General features: G+C 41.7%; 1 protein-coding gene across 1 annotated transcript in view; it reads left to right on the top strand.

Annotated features, from left to right (window-relative positions):
* ncoa2 (nuclear receptor coactivator 2) overlaps nucleotides 1-12,017 on the top strand; it is a 296,306-nt gene that overhangs the window by 196,957 nt on the left and 87,332 nt on the right. Inside the window, exons 9-10 of the mRNA XM_034169909.1 lie at nucleotides 7,692-7,832; nucleotides 8,108-8,255. Coding sequence (XP_034025800.1) covers nucleotides 7,692-7,832; nucleotides 8,108-8,255 — 289 coding nt within the window. The remainder of the gene's footprint in view (nucleotides 1-7,691; nucleotides 7,833-8,107; nucleotides 8,256-12,017) is intronic.

Raw genomic sequence — 12,017 nt, 5'->3', positions numbered from 1 at the left:
AAAAACGGCTTCACCTTCGCTAAAAGCCGTTGTTGATAAAAGCTTGATTTGACCACAGAGTCTATTTGTTTGTCGAAATTAAAACCACTGTCAACTATCACCCCAACATTTCTGACAGTGGGTGTATACTACAAAAGAGAAAACATGGGCGGCAGTGCCAACAGTTTGTGTGAACTTGAAATAAATCATAAGTTTATACAAAACTGTTTGAAATATTCCACCATTGTTAAATTTCTTGTCCTTTTTGCCTCAAGTTTTGTCTAGCTTGAACTGTTGGCTTCACTGACCTCATAATTTGTAGTGGTACTGCTCCAATTCATCTGTATCTCTAAGCTTTCAGAAAAGTGACACAAAAATAGACATAGTGAATGCAGTGTGTGGACAAAGTCTACATCTGTATCAGTATTTAACTATGAGCATAAATCATCTTTTCAATAGATTATTCAAGACTGGCAAGAGCAGTTTCTTTTGAAGGCAGCTGACCAAAATCAGGCTGAAACTTCTCAAAAGCATTGTTCATCTAAGACAGCTGTAAGCTGCTTAGCAACCAGTTTTTCTAAGGCCTGACATATAAAAGGTAGCTTGGAAATGGACCTTTAGTTCTGGGAGCAAGCAGGGTCAAGATGTGCTTTCTGGAAAAGTGGATAAACAGCAGCTTTGTTGAAGTAACATGATACATGACCATATGTCAAGTTATCAGTTATAGTGAGCACACAAGGATCACTGAAATCTGTAACATTTCTAAACACAAGTGGGTATCATGCCAAGGGGAGCAGAGCAGAATTTCTGTGTTACCCAGTTTTATAAACTGTTTTAGTGATACCGGGGAGAAACTAAAGCATTGTTAATTTTATTTGGGGGGGGGGTGTGAATATGTGCTCATATGTAAGTTGTTTTGAATATAGGAGTGACAGTTGTTGCAATTACCAAGTCAAAAGATTAGAATTCAGGTGTTGCTGGAGAGATGGTTACTGATGTTATCAAACAGGATTTTGGGATTACATCCCATGACACAAGATTAGAGAAATATGCAGCCTTTAACAATTTTGTTATAATCTGTGAAATTTTCTTTTAAATACTGATAGCGAACTTGTAGTTGGGTGGATTACCACAAACACTCAATTTTATGGTAGGTTCTTTAAAATGAACAAATACGATCATTCATCCAGGAAAAGAAACTTATCAGTGAAGCTGATGTAGTTTTTCAGGGAACAGCTTGGTTAAAAAAAAACAGGCAGGGCTCATAAAAATAACTGAGAATCAAGAAAATTGATCATTTTTCTTGAGAGGTGAAATGATTTGTGTATGTCATCAATAAGGGCTGGGACCTACCTACAGTCACAAAATTGTTTGGGAAACTACATATGAATATCTTTGCCCCAGGGAGACTTGATAAAAATTAACAATTGGAATTGCCCTAAAAAAATGCTCAAATTCCAGGATTGTAAAGGCACTCCACTCCTTGATCCCTGGCCTGTCACTGCCCCAGGACTGTGTCCCCAGACATCTTCAGAACTTTTTGTCAAAACTGTTACTATAGGAAGATTGCATTTGAGCCATCCAAAATTAGACACAGTTTAGCCACTATGAGTAGTCTGCGGCCACAGTACAGCACCCATGGACACATTACATGTATACATGGGTGGTGGATGCATTAACCTAATGCAGGGGTCACCAGCAACCCTGTTCCTGGAGGCACCTATCCTACATGTTTTCCACATCTACCTACTCACTCACACCTGATTTTTTTTAAAAGTGGTGTTTTCCAGCTCTTGATTGGCTGAGCACACCTGATAGTTAATTGTCTGGGAGTGGAACAAGGAGAGTTAGAAAACATGCAGGGCAGGTGCCCTCCAGGAACAGGGTTGGTGACCCCTGACCTAATGTGTATGGTTGAATGGAGGCAGGAAACCACAGTGCACAGAGAAAACCCATGTAGACATTGCAGAAACATGTAAACTACACAAAAAATGAGCCAGCTTTGTTGAGAAACGCAATAGTCTATGGGCCACGCTGGTTTTCGGTACCACGTAAGGGGATTGAACGGCACTTATAGTCCGGCCTTGTTATACCATGGCTGCACAAAAATTTATGACAGCCATCACAGGGTGGTAGCTTTAGCCAGGTAAGGGTGAATGAAGACTTACACAGAGGTCAAAATGATATATATATATATATATATATATATATATATATATATATATACACTCAACAAAAATATAAACGCAACACTTTTGGTTTTGCTCCCATTTTGTATGAGATGAACTCAAAGATCTAAAACTTTTTCCACATACACAATATCACCATTTCCCTCAAATTATATTATTATTATTATATTATTATAATTATATTATAATATTAGCATATGGTCCATTGATACTTATGTGGAGACACTAGTCCCTAGAGGCAACTGTTTTTGGTTTCAAATCTGGGCAACTGCAGTCCCAGAAAATTCCAAATGTGACAACCAAGAAACAGGTGTTGTAAACAAGTAAATGCTGATAAAAATACAAACTTGCAGAAACAAAGATACTATTCTGACATGGTTTTGCATATAAGACTGACATGGTTTGCACATAAGACTGGCATAGCATGTTTCAAGTACACACATATACACTCAACAAAAATATAAACGCAACACTTTTGGTTTTGCTCCCATTTTGTATGAGATGAACTCAAAGATCTAAAACTTTTTCCACATACACAATATCACCATTTCCCTCAAATATTGTTCACAAACCAGTCGAAATCTGTGATAGTGAGCACTTCTCCTTTGCTGAGATAATCCATCCCACCTCACAGGTGTGACATACCAAGATGCTGATTAGACACCATGATTAGTGCACAGGTGTGCCTTAGACTGCCCACAATAAAAGGCCACTCTGAAAGGTGCAGTTTTATCACACAGCACAATGCCACAGATGTCGCAAGATTTGAGGGAGCGTGCAATTGGCATGCTGACAGCAGGAATGTCAACCAGAGCTGTTGCTCGTGTATTGAATGTTCATGTCTCTACCATAAGCTGTCTCCAAAGGCGTTTCAGAGAATTTGGCAGTACATCCAACCAGCCTCACAACCGCAGACCACGTGTAACCACACCAGCCCAGGACCTCCACATCCAGCATGTTCACCTCCAAGATCGCCTGAGACCAGCCACTCGGACAGCTGCTGAAACAATCGGTTTGCATAACCAAAGAATTTCTGCACAAACTGTCAGAAACCGTCTCAGGGAAGCTCATCTGCATGCTCGTCGTCCTCATCGGGGTCTCGACCTGGCTCCAGTTTGTCATCGTAACCGACTTGAGTGGGCAAATGCTCACATTTGCTGGCGTTTGGCATGTTGGAGAGGTGTTCTCTTCACGGATGATGCGAAGGAGATGTGTTGCACTGCATGAGGCAAATGGTGGTCACACCAGATACTGACTGGTATCCCCCCCCCAATAAAACAAAACTGCACCTTTCAGAGTGGCCTTTTATTGTGGACAGTCTAAGGCACACCTGTGCACTAATCATGGTGTCTAATCAGCATCTTGGTATGGCACACCTGTGAGGTGGGATGGATTATCTCAGCAAAGGAGAAGTGCTCACTATCACAGATTTCGACTGGTTTGTGAACAATATTTGAGGGAAATGGTGATATTGTGTATGTGGAGAAAGTTTTAGATCTTTGAGTTCATCTCATACAAAATGGGAGCAAAACCAAAAGTGTTGCGTTTATATTTTTGTTGAGTATATATATATATATATATATATATATATATATATATATATTTTATTTTTTATTTTTTTATTATTATTATTAGACATGTGACTCTCATCACTGACGATTCGATACACTACCAGTGATACAGTTCATATGGCGATACATGACGATGCAATACAATTCACCCCTGTTCCCAATTCGATGCGATTTGATATGTATTTAATGGCGAGTCAATTCCTCACAATGTGATACGATGCTCTTTGGTATGATACAATTAATGATGGGTATTGATTAGACTTTATCGATATCGATGCCATTATCGATTCCGCTTATGATCTGATTCTTTATCGATTCCCTTATCAATACTGCTTGTGAATTTTCTGTGTACTAAAAGTAGGTTTAACAGGTTTTCTATGTCAGCAACATTTTATTGAGTCTTAAAGTAAATAAATATGAAATTGGTCCCTGGATCCTTGATCTCTGGACATGAATAAAAATCAATAATATCTGTACATGGTCACTGGATCCTTGACGTGCATGATGGATCTTTGATCTCTGGACAGAAATAGAAATAAACAAAATCTCTAGTTTTTGTCAAAAGCGTTTGCTTTCAGATATTACTGACACAAATGTAGCTCCATAGACTCTGAGCTGAGGTCTTACAGCTGGCTGCACATCAAGATGTAATTCATATGAAACGGAGGATGTCTCATTTTGGAGGAAAAACAGGTTTGGTCGGTTGTAGTTTTTGTTTTATAACATTTGGAACGAGGTGTCATTTGATTTAAAAGGGTGTTCGCTCTGACGTTATTAATTTAGACCGAAATCTGCACGGATCTTTTGAGCTGTGCACTTAGTCCCACAAAACAGAGGATATTGTTATTAGTATTATTAGTATTATCATCAATATTGTTATTAGTATTATTAGTATTATCATCACTCATCTTCAACCGCTTTTCTGGGTTCGGGTCGCGGGGGCAACAGCTCCAGCAGGGGACCCCAGTCTTCCCTTTCCTGTGCCACAGTCACCACCTCTGACTGGGGGATCCCGAGGCATTTCCAGGCCAGTGTGGAGATATAATCTCTCCACCTAGTCCTGGATTTTTCCCAGGGTCTCCTCCCAGATGGACGTGCCTGGAACACCTCCCTCAACATGTCATAACTCCTTGATGCATTGTGTGATTTAAAATTTTAACTGTGTGATGAGTGGTTACCCCTGCTTGCACATGCCCACATGTGGTCACAAGGGCACCCACTGGCCTGGGTAGGCGGTCGCGCGGAACGAGTTAATAATAAGTCCTAGTTAATAATAACTAGGACTGCAAGCAGTCATATACGGGATATGACTGCTTGCAGTCCTAGTTATTATTATTCTCACTCTTGAAATCAAAATTTCGGCCTGTTCCCGTGCTCAAAAACTCACCAAACGTTCCGAAGTCATCCGGCCGGATCCGAAATTCGGTATTTTGGGGGCGTCGCACATGGTCGCAGCGAATTCGCGAAATAGCGCCCCTAGAAATTTTCAAAAACCCCTCCGCATTGGGCTTTTTTTGTCGTAGCCTCACGAAATTCGGTACACATATTTACCATGGCAGGATGCATGAAAAAGTCTCTTACTGTCATGGTGAAATATCGACAGGAAGTCGGCCATTTTGATTTTAAGTTTCGATTTTGAGCAAATTTTTGCCATTTTTGGCCATTTCCACTACTTACATTTGAACGAACTCGTCCTAGGGATTTCATCCGATCGACTTCAAATTTGGTCAAAATCATCACAACACAATGGTGATCAAAAGTTATCAAAAGATTCTAATTAAGTCAAAAGGTGTGGCTGCTAGGGGTCGTCAAACTTTGGCGAGCTTTTCGGAGCACGCCATTTCACTTCGAACGGCTGTCACGCCCACATACTTTATCGTAGATCCTTCAAACTTGCTGGACATGATGAGGGCTCCGCCCTGAACGTCTACATATCTTAAGTTCCCACCTCCGCCATAGCACCCCCCGGTGGTGGCGGGAAATGTCCTGTTTTTACTTTAAGAGGTCCTGATGTCACATACTTAACCCAATCAACTTCATTCCACTTTTAAAACATGCAGAACAAATTGGTGAACATAGGCGATAAACGCCCATAGGGGTTTTTTTGGAGTAGGGAGATGAAAATTGGTACACATGTGTGACTTGCATAGATGTACAAAAAAGTCTCTTGCACCATGGGTCTACTCCAAACAGGAAGTCGGCCATTTTGAATTTTCTTCTCATTTTGGCGTAATTTCCACATGTTGTATTTGAACGAACTCCTCCTAGGGATTTTGTCCAATGCACTTCAAATTTCTTCCAGATCACCCAGAGACGATACTGACCAAAAGTTATCGAAAGCTTTTCTGTATATCGAAGGGTGTGGCCGCTATGGTGCCGCCATTTTGACCCTTCGCCATATGAACATTATACTTAAACAGGTACTGAAGTCACATATTTAACCCCATCAACTTCCTTCCACTTCTAAAACATGCAGATCAACTTGGTGAACATAGGCGATGATCGCTGTGAAGTTACGAGTAACGGCATCCGTGTGGCGGCGTGCCGAATATTGCCCATTCGCCATGAAATTAGGTTCTTCCTTTTGACGGCTTTAATTTTGTCATATCATCATGAAAATTGAAACACAGGTCAAGTACGACAACCTCTTACAATTCATAGGGGCATCGCCCGTGGGCTGGGGCAAAATGCCTCAATAGCGCCCCCTTGAAACTTTCCAAAACCCCTCCCCATAGGGGTTTTTTTGGAGTAGGGAGATGAAAATTGGTACACATCTGTGACTTGCATAGACGTACAAAAAACTCTCTTGCACCATGAGTCTACTCCAAACAGGAAGTCGGCCATTTTTGCATTTTCTTCTCATTTTGAAATGATTTCCACATGTTGTATTTGCACAAACTCCTCCTAGGGATGTCCAATGCACTTCAAATTTCTTTGACAGCATCCAAAGATGATACTGAACAAAGGTTATCGAAAGCTTTTCTCTATGTTGAAGGGTGTGGCCGCTATGGTGCCGCCATTTTGACCCTTTGCCATGGAACATCAAGTCATGATAACTCCTTCATGCTTTGCCTGATTGACTTGAAACTTCACATGTATGATGACGGTTGGCCCCTGAACACACCCAGCCCCTCTGTTAGTACACTGAGCACCCCCTAGTGGATGAACAATCAACATGTCATAACTCCTTGATGCATTGTGTGATTTGTTTAAAATTTTAACTGTGTGATGAGTGGCTACCCCTGCATGCACATGCCCACATGTGGTCACAAGGGGACCCAGTGGCCTGGGTAGGCGGTTGCGCGGAACGAGGGCCCGTATATGACTGCTTGCAGTCCTAGTTCATTTTGTAGTTGTAGTCATACTAATTGTTTCGGAAAGGAAAAATAACAAACATTTTCTTTTGTTTGGATAACAAGCATTTTCTTTTCAGTTGAAATTTTGGAATTATGATCAGACAAATAATGTGGTGTACACTTCATTATGATTAGAGCATTTTTAAATTTTGACCTCTGTGTAATTCTTCATTGACCTGGCTACCTGGCTATAACTGCCACCCTGGGATGGCTAGCATACATTTTCGTGTAGGCCATGGTACACTGAGGCTGGATTGTAAGTGTTGTTTAGTCCTCTTCAGTGGTAATGTTTAGGTCAAAATTGACTCCTGGCTCATGGACTACAAAGCCTTCTTGCTATGAGGCAAGAATTTGGAGTGATTGCAGTAAAAATGTTAACAGACTAAATCTTGAACCAAAAGCAATCAACCAACTTTGGCCATCAGTTTGCGAAACACCTGTTAGTCAGCAAAACATCTGCTCTACTTGAATAAGCATTTACCTTAGGGAGAGAAACCTTGGTTGTGTGGTTGGTGTGTGTGTATATACCTGTAAATTCCTCTTGCCATGTCAAAGTGAAATCTCCCTAATCCATTTCTTCTGTGTTGACTGTTTAGGTAAAATAACGTCCTTGGATACCAGTCTGCTTCGAGCGTCCATGAAGCCAGGCTGGGAGGATCTCGTGAGGCGCTGCATCCAGAGGTTCCACTTGCAGAATGATGGAGAGATGTCTTTTGCCAAGAGACACCAGCAGGAAGGTAATGTCACCACCTTCAAAAACACTTGACTGAAATTTTTGTTTTTCATGAGACTGGCCGCAAATAACTAATTTTATATCTCCTCTTGCTCATTTAACTGAAAAACTACTCAAGAGGTTAGCTGCTTGTGTGAAAGTGATTTCATCTTTTTTTTAAGTGCTTTTGACCCTTGTTTAAAATCAATATGTAATACTTGTTGCACTTACAGCAGAACCCAAAGAAAATCAAATAAGCCACTCCACAGTTGCTCATAATGTGTAATTTTGTGTGCTCAGTGTTGCGCCATGGCCAGGCATTCAGCCCCATTTATCGTTTTTCCCTCTACGATGGAACCATTGTGTCAGCCCATACCAAGAGTAAATTGGTGCGGTTTCCGACAACCAATGAACCCCAGCTCTATATGTCTCTTCACATATTACAAAGGTATGTCTTGCTATCCAATTTACCTGAAAAAAGTAGATATGTTTGTGGGATATACATACATTGCCCTGCTGTAAAACCTGATATTTCCCATTTAAGCTTGGTTTTATCTTGCATTGAAGTCATTTTAGTTTTAACTGGATGGGGTGTACTAGAGAGAAATCTGCTAACACCTCATTATAATCAAACTGACTGAAATTCAATATTTGGTGCTCAGCTTGGGTAACAACTTGGGACTCCGACGAGGGCGGTCGCATCTCCTCCACTCTCCCTTATCTCTGCTCTCTGCTTTAACCTTCAAGTCCCTACTTCACGAGACTTGTGAATTCCTCAAATTATATTGGATACTGGATCTATTGGACTACTATTGGGTTAACCATGGAATTGATCAGCTGGTCTCTGAACGCTATTGATACCATCTTTTCTACAAGTAGGTCAGGACCGGGGGATCCGACCTGCCCAGATGGAACGTATCCTGCGGGCTATGTTCTTGATTCCTGGGAGTCGTGTCGTGTTGCATGCTTTGCGCCTTTCTCTGTTAAGGACGTCGAGGATTTATTCATATTTGGTCTTATGGTAGCAGGGCTGGTACTTTTTGGCTTATGTGCTGCCCTGATCCACCGGAAAATTGGCAAGATGGCGGCATCAAGAACCACGGCCCCTCACTTGTCCGTCATAATTAACGAGGTGGGCAAGGCAGTGCATTCTCAGACTGCAATGACTCTTGAACTCAGACGCAAATTGGATGACATCTTGTAGCAGATGCGCACCTTGCAGATGAAGATGAAGATTTCGGAGGCCAGGGAATATTCTTAATTTATAATTGGGATTTGGTTGTTCAAGTGAAGCTGTAAAAAGTGTTTTTTCACTGCTCAAACCACAACAGGGCAGGCTTGTCAGCCAAAGGACAAATTGCCCTGCTGTTTTCCTCCAGAGGAATGTCTTGGCCTTGGTGAACATTTGGCTGTTTTCTTATCTTATAGATCATTCAGGAAGCGGAACGTGGACTTTGCTGACTTGGTCTTCGGAGTGAGATTGCATCAGAATTTTGGCTCTCTGTTGGGACTGTTTACACAGAGACTGCTACCTGCTGCTTTGGACTTGAACTAACAGTCTTTTTCAAGACTTTTTTACCTTTTTACTTTTTTTTTACTTTTTTACTGTGCTCCAACGCCTAAGGAAGACCTCTAACGGTCGAAACATCGCGACGGAGCACTTTTATCAGCTAACTTTCATCAGCATTGGCAAGCTAACTAGCTTGCTAACGCTTTCGTTTTTATTTTTTTATTTTTTTTTTTAGCACTGTTGTCATGCGTTATCTGTGCTGCTCCACAGCGTGTTTAGTCGATTTTTATTTTATTTTAGCACCGTTGTCGTGCGTTCGCTGTTGTCGTGCGTTGCCTGTGCTGCTTCATGGCCTGTTTGGTGCCTTGATTGGGGCACTCCTTCTGCTGAATCACCTCTAAATTATTTACACATTATTCACTTTGTGTGTTTTTAGGAATCCGCTAGGTTGCGCAGCTACTAGCTCTTAGCCGATTTAGCATGGCGGCTTCTCCTGTCTCTCCCGTACTTTTCTGCTCTGGGTGTGAAATGTTTAGTTATTCCTCGGCCTCCTTTAGCAGTAACGGTACTTGTAATAAGTGCAGCTTATTCGTAGCTTTGGAGGCCAGGCTGGGCGAATTGGAGACTCGGCTCCGCACCGTGGAAAATTCTACAGCTAGCCAGGCCCCTGTAGTCGGTGCGGACCAAGGTAGCTTAGCCGCCGTTAGTTCCCCCCTGGCAGATCCCGGGCAGTCAGGAAAGCAGGCTGACTGGGTGACTGTGAGGAGGAAGTGTAGCCCTAAACAGAAGCCCCGTGTACACCGTCAACCCGTTCACATCTCTAACCGTTTTTCCCCACTCGACGATACACTCGCCGAGGATCAAACTCTGGTTATTGGCGACTGTTTTAAGAAATGTGAAGTTAGTGACACCAGCAACCATTGTCAGTTGTCTTCCGGGGGCCAGAGCAGGCGACATCGAAGGACATTTGAAATTGCTGGCTAAGGCTAAGCGTAAATTTGGTAAGATTGTAATTCACGTCGGCAGTAATGACACTCGGTTACGCCAATCGGAGGTCACTAAAATTAACATTAAATCGTGTGTAACTTTGCAAAAACAGTGTCGGACTCTGTTGTTTTCTCTGGGCCCCTCCCCAATCAGACCGGGAGTGACATGTTTAGCCGCATGTTCTCCTTGAATTGCTGGCTGTCTGAGTGGTGTCCAAAAAATGAGGTGGGCTTCATTGATAATTGGCAAAGCTTCTGGGGAAAACCTGGTCTTGTTAGGAGAGACGGCATCCATCCCACTTTAGATGGAGCAGCTCTCATTTCTAGAAATCTGGCCAATTTTCTTGGATCCTCCAAACTGTGACTGTCCAGCGTTGGGACCAGGAGGCAGAGCTGTGGTCTTATACACCTCTCTGCAGCTTCTCTCCCCCTGCCATCCCCTCATTACCCCATCCCCGTAGAGACGGTGCCTGCTCCCAGACCACCAATAACCAGCAAAAATCTATTTAAGCATAAAAATTCAAAAAGAAAAAATAATATAGCACCTCAATTGCACCACAGACTAAAACAGTTAAATGTGGTCTATTAAACATTAGGTCTCTCTCTTCTAATTCCCTGTTGGTAAATGATATAATAATTGATCAACGTATTGATTTATTCTGCCTAACAGAAACCTGGTTACAGCAGGATGAATATGTTAGTTTAAATGAGTCAACACCCCCGAGTCACACTAACTGTCAGAATGCTCGTAGCACGGGCCGTGGCGGAGGATTAGCAGCAATCTTCCATTCCAGCTTATTAATTAATCAAAAACCTAGACAGAGCTTTAATTCATTTGAAAGCTTGTCTCTTAGTCTTGTCCATCCAAATTGGAAGTCCCAAAAACCAGTTTTATTTGTTATTATCTATCGTCCACCTGGTCGTTACTGTGAGTTTCTCTGTGAATTTTCAGACCTTTTGTCTGACTTAGTGCTTAGCTCAGATAAGATAATTATAGTGGGCGATTTAACATCCACACAGATGCTGAGAATGACAGCCTCAACACTGCATTTAATCTATTATTAGACTCTATCGGCTTTGCTCAAAAAGTAAATGAGTCCACCCACCACTTTAATCATATCTTAGATCTTGTTCTGACTTATGGTATGGAAATAGAAGACTTAACAGTATTCCCTGAAAACTCCCTTCTGTCTGATCATTTTTTAATAACATTTACATTTACCCTGATGGACTACCCTGCAGTGGGGAATAAGTTTCATTACACTAGAAGTCTTTCAGAAAGCGCTGTAACTAGGTTTAAGGATATGATTCCTTCTTTATGTTCTCTAATGTCATATACCAACACAGAGCAGAGTAGCTACCTAAACTCTGTAAGGGAGTTAGAGTATCTCGTCAATAGTTTTACATCCTCATTGAAGACAACTTTGGATGCTGTAGCTCCTCTGAAAAAGAGAGCTTTAAATCAGAAGTGTCTGACTCCGTGGTATAACTCACAAACTCGTAGCTTAAAGCAGATAACCCGTAAGTTGGAGAGGAAATGGCGTCTCACTAATTTAGAAGATCTTCACTTAGCCTGGAAAAAGAGTTTGTTGCTCTATAAAAAAAAAAGCCCTCCGTAAAGCTAGGACATCTTTCTACTCATCACTAATTGAAGAAAATAAGAACAACCCCAGGTTTCTTTTCAGCACTGTAGCCAGGCTGACAAAGAGTCAGA

Source organism: Thalassophryne amazonica, chromosome 1 (genome assembly GCF_902500255.1).
Source record: "Thalassophryne amazonica chromosome 1, fThaAma1.1, whole genome shotgun sequence".
Classification (NCBI taxonomy): domain Eukaryota; kingdom Metazoa; phylum Chordata; class Actinopteri; order Batrachoidiformes; family Batrachoididae; genus Thalassophryne; species Thalassophryne amazonica.
Note: the sequence above shows the minus strand (reverse complement) of the source record. Positions and strands in the feature narration are given on the sequence as shown.